This window comes from Ambystoma mexicanum, chromosome 10 (genome assembly GCF_040938575.1).
Source record: "Ambystoma mexicanum isolate Mex_15411 chromosome 10, UKY_AmexF1_1, whole genome shotgun sequence".
Classification (NCBI taxonomy): domain Eukaryota; kingdom Metazoa; phylum Chordata; class Amphibia; order Caudata; family Ambystomatidae; genus Ambystoma; species Ambystoma mexicanum.
Genome location: NC_090932.1, coordinates 1,121,821,948 through 1,121,839,282, shown reverse-complemented (window position 1 = coordinate 1,121,839,282; position 17,335 = coordinate 1,121,821,948). Strand labels below are relative to the sequence as shown.

General features: G+C 43.8%; 1 protein-coding gene across 3 annotated transcripts in view; it reads left to right on the top strand.

The window, feature by feature from the left end:
- Window positions 1–17,335, top strand: part of LOC138493293 (coiled-coil domain-containing protein 150-like) — a 361,270-nt gene that overhangs the window by 204,560 nt on the left and 139,375 nt on the right. For all 3 annotated transcript variants that reach the window (XM_069620392.1, XM_069620391.1, XM_069620393.1), the window contains exons 7-8: window positions 12,663–12,857; window positions 13,478–13,546. In XM_069620392.1, the coding sequence (XP_069476493.1) occupies window positions 12,663–12,857; window positions 13,478–13,546 (264 nt within the window). The remainder of the gene's footprint in view (window positions 1–12,662; window positions 12,858–13,477; window positions 13,547–17,335) is intronic.

Here is a 17,335-nt window from a genome sequence, read left to right as displayed (position 1 = left end):
CCTGCCGACGGTCTCCCTGTTATTCCTTTAGAAGCTTTATTCAAATAACAAGTGTGACCGTCTAAGGTAGGAGTATCTTGTAGCCAGCATTCTTGAATACAGATAACATCTGCTGTTAGCAAGTCTTGATCAAGTTTTTCAAACAAGTGTTTGGAGCCTCTGGAGTTCCATGAGGCTATTCGGAAAGTGTTTACTCCATTCTGGTATTCAATCTAGTTTTGATCAGAAGATGTTTAAGTAGCGGCAAGCCAGTCCCAAGACTTTTGTTTTTCAGCTCCCATTTCCAGGGGGATTGCATTTGGGCCGTCTTCTGCTCCACTATCATCTAATTTACCTTTTATCCTGATATGTAGTGCATTCGGCACCCGCAGAACAGTTGGAGAAAAACAAATCGGTTTAGCCCCTACTTCGTCTTCTTATTGTTCTTGGGCTGTCAATCGCTTATTCAGTTGATATTTCTTTTCCAAATGTATTTTTTGTTGGAGTTCATCATCAGTGTTGGAAATTGATTTTAAGTCAAATCCTAAGGTTCACAAGTCGTCTGTTGGTGTTAAGAGCATGTTTGAGATCAATTTGGATGCAAGATGTAAATGAATATAATCCGTTTCTGCTTCATTCGGAAAATACACAATTTTAATGTCTTTTGGTTCCACAACTCGAAGGTGTGGAATACTGTGCAGCAATCTCATAAGGTTTGACCTATTCATTATTAACTCATATTTGGCCTTCAAGACCCGCTCCAAGGATAGTTTATGCATGTTAATCGCTTTGTTTCCCGCAGCTCAGGCTGGATGTTTGTGTTTCAAATTTATTTGGGTTTTTTTTCCCCACAACAGTGCTCCTCGTCTCTAGGTGTTTTGGCTGACTCAATGTTACGCTCACCTGGACCCCACAGGGGTGTCGATCGGACCCGGACAGCTGTGGTCTCCGTCAACGTGATGCGTAGTGCAGAGATGACTGTCTGGACTGGCCCGCCTAGTCTTGTCTGCTGGACCCGAAGAAGTATTTTCCTTATGTTTGTACAAGATGAGCTCTCCATCCTGCGTGTCTTGCAAGGGCGCGTAGATACCAGTTTCTTCACTGGTTTGAAGGCGTTGGGAGAGTTCCGGTAAGAATTGACTCTGAAGTCCCAGGCGGGATTGGTAAGTATCAAGTTCAAAGAGTTCAATGTTCCCGATGTTCACTCTTGTCCCCTTCCTTCCTTAAGTTGCAACTGAGTTTGTGAGAAGAAGGTCTCGTTGCTGCTGCTGGCGTTCAGGTTAGAGTATGTGTTACCCAACGCTGTCCGGTAACTATTGCATGCGTTAACGTGTTGTTTTTCTCCCTCTTTACAGATGCGGCATATGAAGATATGGAGAATAATACCGCCGGTGGTAAATCAGGTAAGTCTATGGTGGTAAGAGGTATTTGTTGATTCGCTTGGCTCACCTTGTTATTCTTGTGCCCCTAGGTGCCGGAGTACGGCGAAGAAATGATGCAGACAGTGCCGGATCGAAAGATGCTGTGAGAACTGGTGAGTATGGCGCCGTGCTGGAGCTGGCGAAGCGACGCGTGCAGGACTGATGTACTTTACAGGTCGGGAGATGAAATGGATCCGGAATCAGGTGAGGAATTTGAAATAAATTTGTTTTCTAACCTTGTCCTTTTCTTCCTCTTTATTGTAGGAGCTCCGGATTCGAGGCGGGCGTGGCAGAAGACTGGATGCTGGCTGCAGGCACGGTGAGAGTTACGCTGCTGGATGCAGAATAACACGAAGCATGTGCTGCTGTTCGGGCGTGGTTTAAATAGCCTCCAAAGTAGTCCCAGGAAAGAAGTTCCCCAGGACCACACCCGAGTAAAAAATAGTCCCTGTAGTAAAATAGTCCCATCCAGGCCTCACTTTGGCTTGTCTCTTAATTTTCGCTTCAGTTTTTGTGATACCTGGGTGCCCTTCCATCAGGGTGTCATGGTAATTGGAGATGACTAGTTCTTGTATTTCCTTGTGTGGTAGAAATAGTCGTCCTTGATAGTAAGGTAGGTCATTGATGACTGAGTAGTCCGGGCCTTTCTTTACCCAGTCCTGCAGGGTTGCTGGATCGAAGAGTTGTTGGATTTTTGGCGAATAGTTTTTCCATGCTCCTTTGAAAACCATGAAAATCCCAGAGAAGAGGATCATCCTGGTTGACTAACGGAAAGGACCAATCCGCTGCGCTGCCCCTAAGATATGACAATACAAAGGCTACTTTGGCTTGGTCATTTGGAAAGGCTCCTGGTCTGCATAAAAAGTGCAAGCAGCATTGGTTCATAAACACGGCAAACCTTTTGGGGTCCCCAGCAAAGCGTTCGGGTGGAGCTAGCAGAATATTTCCTGGTAAAACCACTTGCACAGGATTGCTTGATGAAACAGGGGTTGGTTTTCCCCCATATCCAGGTAGGGGCGTTTGCCCAGCTTGGTTTTGCAGTAGTTGCCTAGCCAGATCATCAGTGCGCTCCTTTGAGACAATCAGTTCTCTCCTGAGGGCATTAGTCTCTTGGTGAGCGGCATGTACTTCGGCCTAAGTTCCCCCAATAATTGGGCCAGTTGGTCGGTTTCCGAGGTTTCCATAACACCCAGGTGGGTATTTTTAGAAAGGCTTTGTGTTCTGTTACACTCACCTGGACCCCACAGGGGTGTCGATCAGACCCCGACAGCTGCGGTCTCCGTCAACGTGATGCGTAGTGCAGAGATGACTGTCTGGACTGGCCCGCCTAGTCTTGTCTGCTGGACCCGAAGAAGTATTTTCCTTATGTTTTGAAAGATGAGCTCTCCATCCTGCGTGTCTTGCAGGGGCGCGTAGATACCAGTTTCTTCACTGGTTTGAAGGCGTTGGGAGAGTTCCGGTAAGCATTGACTCTGAAGTCCCAGGCGGGATTGGTAAGTATCAAGTTCAAAGAGTTCAATGTGCCCTATGTTCACTCTTGTCCCCTTCCTTCCTTAAGTTGCAACTGAGTTTGTGGGAAGAAGGTCTCGTAGCTACTGCTGGCGTTCAGGTAAGAGTCTGTGTTACCCAACGCTGTCCGGTAACTATTGCATGCGTTAACGTGTTGTTTTTCTCCCTCTTTACAGATGCGGCATATGAAGATATGGAGAATAATACCGCCGGTGGTAAATCAGGTAAGTCTATGGTGGTAAGAGGTATTTGTTGATTCCCTTGGCTCACCTTGTTATTCTTGTGTCCCTAGGTGCCGGAGTACGGCGAAGAAATAGGAGACAGTGCCGGATCAAAAGGTGCTGTGAGAACTGGTGAGTATGGCGCCGTGCTGGAGCTGGCGAAGCTACGCGTGCAGGACTGATGTACTTTCCAGGTCGGGAGATGAAATGGATCCGGAATCAGGTGAGGAATTTGAAATACGTTTGTTTTCTAACCTTGTCCTTTTCTTCCTCTTTATTCTGGGAGCTCCGGATTCAAGGCGGACGTGGCAGAAGACTGGATGCTAGCTGCAGGCACGCGGGCGTGGCAGAAGACTGAATGCTGGCTGCAGGCACGGTGAGAGTCACGCTACTGGATGCAGAATAACACGAAGCATGTGCTGCTGTTCGGGCGTGGTTTAAATAGCCTCCAAAGTAGTCCCAGGAAAGAAGTTCCCCAGGACCACACCCGAGTAAAAAATAGTCCCTGTAGTAAAATAGTCCCATCCAGGCCTCACGTTGGCTTGGATTTATTTGCAGCATGGTCTGCATGAGGTAAGTAATGTCTATGAGCCTGGCGCCTATGGCGCCAGGACTGATTTTTATTATGAGCCTGGTGCCTACGGCGCCAGGACTGAACCCAGACAGCCCCTAGCTGGGGCTGCTGGGGTTTTTGTAAATGTCTGGATGCCTGCTCCCGGGGCTGATGGGCTTGATCCGGATGCCCGGGGGTAGGCATCATGACACTCAATCGTTCTTGATTTGAATGGATGATCAATGAGTCTATTATTATATGCTGTTTACTTGTTTTTCTCTCTTTGGCCTCGAGGAGCTCTCGTTTTTGTTTGAAGATTACAAAGTGACGTGCTTCTTCTCCTGGGTTCTGTACTAATTGAATTTCCTCTTTATTTTTCTGATTTTCAATTTTAATATAACTTTCATCCTCATATATCGATATTGTTAACGATTGCTCTTTTTCACCTTCTGAGTAATCTTCTTCTTTATCTTCCAAGTGGATCACTTTTCGTATAAAATGTCTTTGGGTATCAAGTTGTTTTGTTGGTGAATCTGTGTTCACATTCTTTTCCACCTCTTTCATTTGATGTTGCGTCTGGTTTTAGATTTTGAATAAATTTCCGAGTGCCAGAATTTGTTGTGGGTTTCACCTTTGGTAGATTTTTGTTATTTTTTTTGTTGGATATCTTGGACTTTTTTCCTAGCCCCTAATTCTTTGCCAATTGATCCGTTTTGCAGATCTGGTTCAAAGATAGATGTTTTGCATGTTGGTGCTGATCCTGTTTAGCTTTTGACGATGCCGTACACGCTTCTATGGTGGCGCTTGACTTTGGAGTTTTGTCATCAGAATTTAGCACCTGTTTTTGTTGAGTAGGAGCATTTGGCAGTGGGAAATCCCCTATATCCGAAGTTAGTGGAACTTTAAGAGCGATCACATTTGCCACTGATGATCCTTGTTTTTCTGAATCACAAGAGTCACAGGTTGGCTCTGTGTTTGTGTGTGTGTCCACTGAGGTGGAGATGTCTCTAGTTGTTTGTGTTTTCAGAAGGTTTACTGTGTCACTGAAGCAACTCAAAAACAATCTTTTATCATCATGAGCATCTTCCATCAAGTCAATGAGAGATTCTTTCTCTCGGGCTCTTCTTTCCTTTGTTGCTTCTATATAGGCCTCAATAAATATTAATTTTGATTGCATTAGGGCCAGTAAGGTGGTCTGATCTTTATAATTCTCATACAACGCTTCATATAATTTGAGGAAAGGGGCAAGTGTTATAGTTATCATTGAGCTGATGTAGCTTGTAGATTTGCATTTTGCTCTGTCTGGGTCTGGACGTATTCGGCCAGTGCGATCTTTTGGATGCAATCACCGCTTTTGAGGCTTTATGTTTCTTGGTAAGATGTTTATATTTCTTCTGACTTTGTTTGATAGATGGTTCTTCACTTGAAATTTCAGAATCTTCAGTCGTAGTTGAGTCACTGTGAACTGAACAAAGTTGAGTGTTTTCTTCACGTTGTGCTGTCAGGTATAATTGCCCTCTTCGCAGTGGCTGTCTATTCCCGTGAGACTGTATTTCTGGAGAATTACTCTCATTATATGCTGTGGATTTGGCTTTCTTTCCCGGAGCCATTTGCAATGTAGATTTACTTGCTTCTACTTCTGTTATCACCCGTTTCACTCTTCTTGAGTGTGGGGTAGAAGTGTTGACTGGTATGTGGGTGCTCTTTGGGGATTCCTCTTTTCCAGATGTTAAGTCATGAGACAACTCTCTTCGGACTTGTTCTATTTGTTTTTCCTCAAAAGTGATTTGTTTTTTTCCAGATCTTTGTGAGCTTGTGTTTGATTACATGTTTCCGTGGTTATGAGAACTCTGTTTTGCTCAGAGCTCCTACCTTCTGTTTTTTCCACTTGTTCTACCATATTCGAAGTTATGATTCCATCACATCGACCTGAAACCATCAAAAGGTCGTTGTCAGGTATGTCTTGCCAGGCAGATTCCTTTTCTTGTATATTCGTGAGAATATGATGTTCTTTGCTTATTGTTTTTGGTTGACTCGTAGTTGCCTCTTTTACTTTAAAGTGCCATCTTATTGATTTTGTTTCAGAAAAGCCATTTAGCTTGGTTTTTTATTTTCAGTCCATGTATTTTATAGATTGTTTGAAACGTAATCACATACGGCAGTTTGTATATCCATTACTGACATTGCCATGTTTGTGGTTACAGCCATTGTTGGCTTCTTAATTTGTGGTGTATTCATGTTTTGTAGGTTCACATTACATTTTATTGCAGGATTTGTAATTTCCTTGTTTAGCTTGATTGAGGAAATTGTGGTGTTTAGCAAAGTTTGATTTAACTGCTGTATTGCTGATTTGTCCAAAGAATCACACTGAGCATCAACGTACATGGGTGATACTATGCTGGTTTCACATAAGTCTTGTTGCAGGTTTTTGTTTGATTTTGTGTGTTTTACAGTCGTGAAGAATCCCTTTTCGCATGAGGCACAAAACACTTCTCCTTCTTTTGCGTCGTCATGCTCTGACTAAATCTGAACACCCGCCACCCCTCCCCTCCACAGCGGCTCAGCACGCCGTCCATCAGGAACCGGGACGCCGCACGTAGACGCGAGCTCCTCAGCCAGTGACTGCCCCATGGCCCGCAGGACCTGCACAGCCCGCAGAGACCCCAGGGACCACACACTGCCCGCAAAGCTCCCGCACAGACCAGGTGAGCAAGTGCTCATTTGTGGAGGAGATACGGGATTCACTGGGGGCATCAGTACGGGGTGCAGGGGAAGATTTAGGCATAACGTACCTTGTTCAATGGTCGATGCAACCTTGCCTCGAATTCCTTGAGGTAAGCTTGTCATTGAAGGACCGGTATCTGCTAGTTCATACGTGTTTGCTCCAGCAGCAACAGCATTCGTATTTAACACATTATTTGCTTCCAATTCCACAGTGTCGGGTAAACATTTCTCTGGTGCTCTAGTTTCATCAAATTCATCGAGATCAGTGCTGTTTCTTCCGGCTCTGCGTTCTTTGTGCAAGATTGTTGGCAGTTGTTTCTCTAAGACTCTTCGACATCCCCTCTGCAAACACTCTACCAACACTCCGCGGACGCTCCGCGTCACAGTGTAGGCTTTATGTGGGAAAAAAATAAATCTGGGGATAATACTCAGAAAAGGAGTGTGGTGAACAGCCTGACCTCACTCCTTGCAAGTCTGTCACACTCTGCCATCACTCCGGGAATAGATATACATTTTTTTCGAGATAGGTATAAAGAGGCAATGTTTTATAAGTGCAAATGCACTTAGTGACACATATGTGTAGGTAAGTGTCCGGTCCTGCCATTGTTGTCTGCGGGAGCTGCTGAACCCCACCAATCCCTCAAGACTGTTTGATCAACAACTGTGTAAATTACCACCTGAAGAACTAACACTCCAAAGGGAAAGGGGAAGAGGAGAAAATAAAAAACAACAGACTCCAACTTCTGAATGGCTGTGAATCTACAGAAGGGAAGGAAAAAAGGTTAATCAGAAAACAGCATAAACTTCAAAGTCTATTATCCAAAACTACTTCTTAGGATCAGTACCTGTTAACCCATTTACAACTTGGAGGATGTTATTTGCACTTGTAAGTAACTTTGGCTATTCTGATGAGTTCTTAGGGTATGCTGCAATTAGACTTGGATTCTTTTGAAGGGAAGTTAAGTTCCAAATTGCAGAAAAAACCCTTATCCTCTCAAAAGGTGATTACATGACATTCCAACTCCATCATGTTCCTTTCTTGTGTGAAAGTGAAAGCACAGCCAGTAAAACCCAGATCTCAACTCACGAATAAACAGATCAACACCTGGAATCAACCCTGGACATAGCGTCTTTCACTTCCCTTTGAAAGTATTGCAGCAGAGTTCCAAAAGTATCAAAAACATGCAGGTAAGAATGTCTTCTTTCATTCACAGTTTTTTAACCACACATTTCCACACTGTTGTAAGCCAGCATGACTTCCACTTGCAAAGATTCTATGCATGCAGCTCAAATGTCAGGCTCAGTATTCATTCAACATGTATTTTACAGAATGTCTTTCTTAGTAAGTAGAGTTGATTTCCAGCAAACTAACACTTGACAATGTCTTTAAGAAGCAAACTCTCTGCAGCAACCTAAATACCTAACTCACTAGATACCTAATGAAGATAATAAACTTGATGGAAAGGTAATCCTCTTTCCACTTGAAACAAACTCTGCGCTCCCACTAGATTTACAGCATTGCCTGTCCCATATAGTCCTTGATCAACTGTAAAGCAGATTTCAAGGATCTCTCTGCCAAATCTTCTCATGAAAACTTCAAATTTGGCCTAAAACCAGGAACTTAACAAAAGCAGGACCTTCCTGCTAGGGAATGAACAATGAAAGGCAGTTTATAATGTTAGTGCTGACCTGAAGCCCTTCACTCCACCAATCAGTGAGCAGCTTCACTTCCTCCATGATGACTTGGGGAACTCTCACTCTGTAAAAGGGGGGTTAAGTACAACAACCAATTATGAACCCTTCCAACAATTAACCAATACTTTTACCTAACCCAGACATAGCACCTATATTACTTCTCGCATACATACAGACCTGACAGTAAGCTATTGATGACATCTAATGTTAAAATTTACACAAGGGTAGGCTCACGACAATTTTGCTGACCAAAGAAGCCCTGTCAGATATTCAGTTGTATTGGTTTCTCTTGTGGTAAGTGAAGATATCCAATTCCCCCAAGAGCTTTTCACTGGGTATAGTACTATTCTCTGCTGCAAAAATGCTATAACTGCAGGTAGACATTTTGACTGCCTCTTGGTTGGAGGGTAGTCTCTTGGAAGCAAGGTATGATGGAAATCATGGCAATGTTTTACCTCACAATGGAGGTCCCCTGTTACTTGACAGATCCTCAGGGCTTCATCATTAGCGGCACCTGGAGAGCAAGGATGAACAATCGTCAGATACATGACCTTTGGTATCTAGAGCACAGTTCTCTCTGATCAACGTTTTGACTTGAAGACAATTTTCATAACCTTCAAGGCCTTTCTTTCTGATGTTTCAGAGACATGGGTCTCAATTCTCAAAGACACCATTAACACTATGTTTTATATAAACATGGAGGGCAGCACAAAGTCTCCTCAACTGACGCACACTTGCACATACTCATTTGCTTTCTTCATCAAATGTTTCTTTCCTTTGTTGTGGCGGTAGGGGGGCACATTTCATAAGGAGGGCTACCTTTTAATTTGAGCAACGGTCTACATATTTTTTCTAAAGTTAGGCTGCTGAAAGCAGCCGCTCGAGACAGAGGGAAGGACACATTTAATCTTAACCTGCATAACTTCCTCCTGCAAGCCCTGAATCCAGAGGAAGCCTCCACAAATCTCCCAAAGTTCCTAGACTTTCTGTGTCTGGGCCTGTCAGTCAGCATCAGAAGGTCCACCCACATTGCCACACAGAGAATTAACCTCATTGGATATCTCTTGGACACACACATGAGCTTTTGGTTTCCCTTCCATGGGATGTCCCGGGAGGATAGGTCAGCGGCAACATGCTCGCCTTGGAAGCAAGACGACACAAAGCAACATAGGTTCGATCCCCGGGTTAATGCTTAGAAACCTCTGGGTATTTAAGTGCGTTATAAATACGCAACTAAGACAAAAAAACAATTATGCAACTAAAAAACAAACAATTCCTGTAACAGCGCCTCGATGCCCGTGAGCTGTGTGAGCGCTTTAAAAATGCAAAAATAAATAAAAAATAAACGTCTCCAAACTTTGTGGAACATCTGCACCACGATCAGCCTCTGCTCTACTTTGCCAATGAGTGTGTACTAGTATATCCTTGCTTGTTCTAGTGGATCCATATGCATGATTTCAAGTGCGGCAGATGCAAATGTACTTGGTGACCTCTTTCCTCATTTTAGATTCCACTAACATTGGAGGTATGAGGGATCTATTTAGTTGGTGCCAGGAAACCAACCTTGTATTTGCTGCCTTTGGTGTTCCTCAACCTACAATCTTTCTCAACAATGGCCCCTCCCTTTTTGGTTTGGAGCCACAACAGGAGAGCTGAGACTATACGATCTCTGAGGGCACCGTTTTCGTGTTTTGGTATTTCTTCGTCCATGAAGTAACCTATATAGCAGGAGTGGGGAGGCAGGAAGAAGCTGTTATACAGCCTCTCCTGTCTTGCTGGAGAGATTCAGCGCCTTTGCCTGGCTCATAATGCTGCTAGGTGAGTTTTTTCCTAGAATGCGATGACCGTAATATAAGTCTGGAAGTTGGTCAGGCCTCTTAACATGCCTAAAAACCCATTTATGCACAGAGATTTTACAACACTGTACATATTTGACTCTGACAGGCAGGGTGACATGTTTCTTAACTTATTGTCAGGCTGAGTCCAGAAGAGAATGTCTGCGGAAGCTGCTGAACCCTGACAGTCCCCCTAAAGTGTAGCACACTGAGCCAGATTTAAACAGCTGAGCCTGGCACACCCCTGAGGGAAAAGGGAAGTGGATAAAATAAGAAAATTGCCAGATCTCTTACGTGGTAGTCACCAATTTGCAGACGGGAAGAAAAAAGAGAATATGCCTTTCAAACAACTATTCTTACTTTCTCTCACTCATCTCCAACTCTATTAGATATGTGTAATTAACCATACCTGGCACTCCTCTGCTGTCTGCCCAGAGGGTGTTTACTTGTTTGTTGTTTTCTCCTTCAGACCTTGGAACAATATTTTTTTATGTAATATCCCTGCTTTTATGTGGAAGCTCAATACTTTTGGAAATAGTCTTACATTTGCAGAAATATTCTCCCCAGCGGATTTCAATGAACAGTGTCTAGCTGAGGGAAACTTCCTGCTACCTTACTGGTTCCAGATTACAGTTTTTGCTTAACAAGTATCTTGCAAAACTTTATACAGTTTTTCTGTCACTTATGTTCATGACCAAGTTTATGTTTCCTAGTATTCCTAAAATTAAACCATAAACAAACAGGTTTTTAAAGAAAATTGCCTGAAAGGAGTTTCTTCGGTGCTGTAGCTATTTCAGCGTCTTCTCTGCCAATGATACTCCCTTTGAAGAGAATCATGCACGCGCGCATGGGTCTCCGTGTTAGTTTATCCATCAATGTGCACGCGTGAAATGGTCTCCAAGGTAAAGGCTCTGCTCCAGGCAAGTATGTTTCAGGAATATGAAGCGCTCGCGAGCGTAGGTAAAAACAAAAACACTCAGTTGCAGGAATGAGAAAAGGAAAACCACGCACCGCGCATTTCTGAGACCCCAGGCACTCACTCTGCCCTATGGGTAAGAGCCGCACCTTGTTCCGATTCCAACTTGATGAATAAGCAATGTGGGCAACTTCAACTATTAGTGTATGCCGCTGGCGTTAGCTACTGAGCTTATGAGATTAAATCTAAGGCTCGCAGCTGAAAATGCTGACTACTTGCATGCTACCGTGTCCAAGCAAGGACACGTGTTACCGAGCGGCTACTTCCCAGCAATACGTTAATGAAAAATGTTACCCTAGCGCAGCAAAGTGAAAAAGACTGAACTCTGTAATTCAGTTTATAACATCACCACAGTTTTTCAGTTTTTTCTTCCTAAAAACTTGCAGACAATCCCACCATTTACAGTTGTCCAATCAATCCTTCATAATGACTACTATCTTATCTATAGTTACTTAGCTTCTTGTCTTCTTATGAAGTCAGAGGTCTCCACCAGCCACCAGAACTCTTCCTAAACTTCCTGGACACAGTCTCAGCTGACATCTTGACCCAAAAGGCCCCACAAGGCCTCACAAACAAGAACTCCAAAAGTACATGACCACACAGTTCGGCTGTTGACGATGAAAGGCAGTTTAGAATGCCTATGGTCTGCCCTTCTGCTACAGCCACCCAATCAGTGTGCCTGCTGAGTCCCTCCATCTTGGCTTGGGAGGTTGTCCACATACTGAATCAGAAAAGTTAAGGCCAAACCAACAAAGAAAGAAACCATTCATACTTTAAACACACATTCCTAAGACAAATCAAAGCAGAACCTGACACTTATATCTTGACCTTGCACCTGTATGTCTTTACCAGCGAAAAAACAGAACAATATGGAAATTTGAGATTGCACTTGATTGTTCCCAAACTCTTGTTGAGCTTCAACACCTTATGCACATTTTCCCATTTCTACATCCTAATTCCTTTCTCATATTGTGTGTGAGACTATTTACACTCAGTTTGGTTCCAGGAATTCCCTCTAACCGAATCTACCTTTCTGTTACATTAGACACCTGCAGCCGGTCCAGTAAACTGTGGTTAACTTGATAACTGGCGCATTGTGTCCTGACTATACTACCACCCTCCTTTGTTCTTTACACTGGTTCCGATTCAAATACCATATCTCTTTTCAGGAATGTGCCCTTCTGAGTAAAACCATGACAGAGCAATGGTGTGTGTTATAAAACACCAAGTAATGAAATACATCTGTATGTCTGGCCTAATCGAGTCTTCTGTAGCACACGTAGCCTCTTCTTAAGAGACACATTGGTGTTTAATTCCCCTTCCCCATATTTGCTTCTTCACACAATCATCTGGCCATTCCAGGTCATCGCCAAACCTGCTCGTCTTCTGTCCTGACTCTCACTCTGTGTTACTCTCTTAACCCACAGCTGTGAACTGGAGTGTAGGGGATGATTTCCATTTCTGAAGAGTTCCACAAATTGAATTTATTTTAGCTTTTCCCTCTGACCTGTTTTTCTCAAACATGCCTAAGCGAACCTGTGCTTTATAACATATCATAGAGACATACTATGCTGAGTAACCATGTTACTAGGTGTGTACCTTTTTAACCTGTCTTGGCCTCACCAACCTTTGGGGCACCAATCTTTGCATGACAAAACATAACTAAAAAAATCTGAAAAATTGAATCTCTTGTACAGTTAGGGCTCACATTTTATTTCCCAAATTAATTTAGTAAGCTATTGTCCACAGCTGAAGAAAGCCCTAGAAGAGGCACTCTCAAAAACAGAGGAACTGTCTGATGATAACATACTGCTACGGAAAAAGGTGGAAGAGATGGAGAAAACCCAGATCAGTCACAAAAGCAGGCTCAAGAGTCAGGAGGTTCAGCTCAAGCATTACCGGAATCGCAAGGCTGCAGAAAGCCATGATGCAGACAAGTGGAAGGTATGTCTGGTGGGACAGCCTCTGAGAGCCTACTTTTCTGCATTTCGTCATGTACAGGCTCTCCAGAGTACATTTGCTCTATCAATGTTCTGTGCGTTCACATGCAGTTTCTCCGCGTAGGACAGTACATTTGGGCCACAAGTTAATACACTTTGACAGAAGGGGGTGCACCCATTTTGTTTTTCTTGAATTTGATTCTGGTGCCTGGAATCATCACTGGCCTTGAATTCACTGTTCGGAAATGTTTTTATTTTTTCTTTCTAAAAAGAAGATGGTGTCAATAAAGGAGGTTATTAAAGAATAACTCCCAGATCAGAACAAGAAGATGACATAGTGCCTTTTATGAGTTGTTGAGGGGGTTGCCATGATGTGCAAGACCTGTAGGCATGGGGTGGTAAGAGCTCTTGCAGTAAAATGTACTTAGGATTACCATACACATATGGAAAACAGAGCCATGGGCTTGTAGGATAGTAGTTGTACTCATTGAAATATTCCACATTAGTGCAAGAGGAAAACTAGGAGTACTGTGATCTCTTTAGTTAATGACAAATTAGTGTAAATGTGATCTGTCATTGGAGGCAGCCTGATGTCAAGTGGTGCTCTTTTCTTCCCTGCTATAGGAAATGGAATCAAATTTGAAGCAAAAAGAGTTGCTGAACGAGAAGTATGAGAAAGAAAATCGGGAGCAGGTGAGTGAGTGATTTGAATGAGTATTGATGGGTGTACCTTTTTTCAAGAGATAAAGTCAAAACCAGGTTTGGGACAGTACAGAATGTCTAGCCTAAAAGGTAAATCATTTATATATTATTTATGCATTTATTTTATTTGTATAGCTGATAGACAGGGCCCGTAGGCATAATAGTGCATGGACAAGAATAAAACACAACACGATTTCGACAAGTCTTTTACTTTGGAAGGATTTCAGATGGTTTTCACATGGTCACCCTATCTCAAACTGGGAGTGACCCAGATTGAGCACATGATGTTTTCTGGGGATTTACAGGACGCCTTCTTTCAAATATCAGTACCGGAACAGAACACATGATTTAGGATCTATAAACAAGGGTGTCCATTAATTGTACAAATGACAATTCTTTTGTATGAATTCAGTGCCACCGGTACATGGCTGTTGTCAACTAGGATTTCATCTTGATCCTTTTACGACTTCCAGTTGAATCAAGCATTCTCTCCATCTCATTCTCATAAGTCTTCAGATGGTTTGCAACACTCTGTTTGACTTGGGCTTTTCTTCATATTAAAGACCACTGTGAACTGAGGCTCTGTTTATGTGGTCTTGGGTTGCATTAAGGGTATTGTCTTTCCTCATCAGGAAAGAGCCCTTGCAATTCAGAATGCTGCACTTTACATTTCAAAATAGCCCCTCCCGTCTCCTCTCTGTTGCAGTTTCAAAGGTTGTTTGGCCTCATACATTCACATAGCTTGTCTGGCCAAATTAAAATGGAGAACCTTCCATTGGCATCTGATGGCCAATTGAAACCCAGCCCTTGACTCATCATCATCACAAGAAGTTCATACAAATAAAATTAATCAAACCTGATAATAAATAGAATTAAAAATGTAGGTACCAATTACTGCTACATCTAAGAACACAGTGGTTTACACCTCAGATGCACATATTTCCAATATAGAAGTTATTTAAATCTAAAAACAAAATTGAGATATTGTTCCAGACTGTACATAACATAAGCGTCCATTGTTTCCATATACATTTCATATGCAACCTACAGTTCAATAAAGCACTGATAAACTATATCTTGATCTTGATTTTTTAATGAAGTGAACAGAAGAATAGTGTATGCAAACTTGTTCTATGTGCCACACCATCACATTCACATCTGATGAAATGGTCTAGATAATATTTTACCAAATCTTAATGGAGACAGTAGTTGATTAAAATGTGACAGTGTGTCCGGTCCTAAATGCTCCTGTCCGCAGGAGCTGCTGAATCCCACAGACCCCTCGAAATGTTTGATCAACAACTGGAGGATTACACAGCTGAAAACCAAACGCCCCCAAAGGAAAGGGGAATTGGAGAAAATAAAAAAAACAACAGATTCCCTTCTTCCGGCAAAATGGACATCTGCAGAAAATGAGAAAACAAACAGTATTAACATTTGTTCTTATTCTCGAGCCCTTCTTAATACCTCTCCGCCCTCTTGAAAGAAACCTGTACCTGTTTCCGTCCTCGAAGAGCTGAGAGGTAAAGTTTTCCAAAAGAATGCAGGACTTCTTTAATCTCTTTTTAAATGAACATTCTCTTCATTGTGTTTTAGAATTCTGTTTGGGTTTGGCACTACTGAGATTTGTATTTGAAGTAACTTGCTTTCGAAGGGATTGTGTCCTCCGGCGTATTCCTCATCTTAGATATATATCGTTCCAGCTCTGCTGGCCTCGGAAAATTTTTTCTCTAGAGGGCGTTGCGCGTCGACGTCCCTCGAGTCGATGTCCCTCGACAGCCGCCGTATCGACGCTCAACGTCATCCTGCCCATAAAGGCCGCGCGCAGCGTCCGTTGCTCAGTTCCGTTTTTCCGCGCTACTCAGTGCCTCGGAATACCGTTGCTCAGTTCTTAGTCAATAATAATACTATTTACCTCGAGTTATTCGATACCGTACTCGATGGCTTCCTCGTCGGAACCGACAACTCCTCGATCCGGCTTCAAAAAATGTCGAGATTGTGGAAAAAAGATGTTGTTGACCGATCCTCACAGAAATTGTCTGTGCTGCTTGGGAGCCGAACACCATTGTTCGGAGTGCGAGGACTGTATGTCCATGACAGCTAAGGCCCTGAAGGAGCGTAGGGGGAAGCTGGAGAAAGGTAAGACTTTTAAAGCTTCTTCTTCGTCGACGAAGTCGAGACATTCGTCTCCTCGTCACCATTCACGCTCCAGGTCTCGGAGTGGGTCTCATCACTCCTCGAGATCGAAACACTCGAAGAGGAGACGTCGAAGATCTCCTTCTCCGTCTTCCTCTTCCTCTGTTTCGCCAAAAAGAATCCCTTGCCCCACGAAACATAGTTCCCGGGCTGAATGGGAGGAATTCAGGAAAAATATGATGAGCGTCTTCGAGAAAGCGGCCTCGACCCCCTCGAAGACTGCCGAGAGCGATGCTCTGGTCGAAAGACCCGAAGGTCAAAAACGCCGCGAGTCGCAGTACCCGGCGAAAGAAACCTCTCGAGTGCGTCTCGAACCCTCGAGTAGGACTATGACCTCCAAACCTTCCTCGAAGGTTCCGTCAACGCCGTCGACGAGGGTTCCGTCGACGTCGACGTCGATGTCTTCGACGCCGTTGTCGAGGGGACCTTCGACACACGGGTCTGTCGACTCGACGCCGGCCTCGACACCGGCGTCGACGCCGAGAAAAGTCACGGTGACCACACATCCAGTGACGATCCCCAGGCCCTCGACGTCGATGGCGTCGATGGCGTCGATGGCGTCGATAGTGTCGAGTAGAATTCCAATTCTGTCGAGGTCCTCGAGGCCTCCACCTCTGTTTTCGACGCCACGCTCGAAGCCTTCGACGTCGGCGTCGACGACATCGACGCTCTCGAGGCCAACTTCGGCACCCTCTGCCTTGGAAATGGGATTTACTCCCTTTATGAGTTCAGAACAATTGAGAACTATATCCTCAATTTTAGAAGAGGGTGATTTGTCTGAACAAGACACATTTGAGTTACAGGGACCTGTAACCCCAGTTAGAGAGGAATTTTCCTCTGAAGAGCGCAGATTAAAGGATCTTCATGATTCTTTACATGAGGCAAGTGGGTTAGACACTTCCCCTGAGGTGGATTTTGCTAAACCAGACCCGGGGGAGCATGCTGAAACCCCCTACAGAGCCTTAATGGCCAGGATTACTGAGTTCATGGGGTGGTCTACACCTTCACAATCTTTCCAGCAAGATGACCTCACGGATATTCTTGACAAAGGCCCACAAGAAGATCCAGTGGTGCCCTTTCATAAAGCTCTTCAGAGAAAGATCATGACAAACTGGGAAACCCCAGATGTAATACCAGCAGTAAATAAAAAACTGTCTGCAAAGTACAGGGTATCTTCCACAGACCCAGAGTTCTTGTCTAAACATCCATCCCCAGAAAGTCTGGTGGTACAAGCAGCATCCTCTACCGATGTCAAGACGGCTTATCCTACAGTCCCACAGGACAGGGACGATAAAAAATATGATGCCATGGCAAAGAAAGTCTTTTCAGCATGTAGCATGGCGTTAAAGTCTGTTAATGCTACTTGCACCCTTGCTAGGTTCAGCCATACACTTTGGGAGTGTGCTTCTACAGCGGCTGACTGCATCCCGGAGGGAGAAGAAAGGGATGCGTTCCTGAATATTATACAGAACGGTAAAGACGCTATGTGCGAATCCCTCCAGACGGGCATTGATTCGGCTGACAGTATCAGCAGAGCAATGGCGGCAAGTACATCAACCAGGAGGTTCGCTTGGTTGAGAAAGT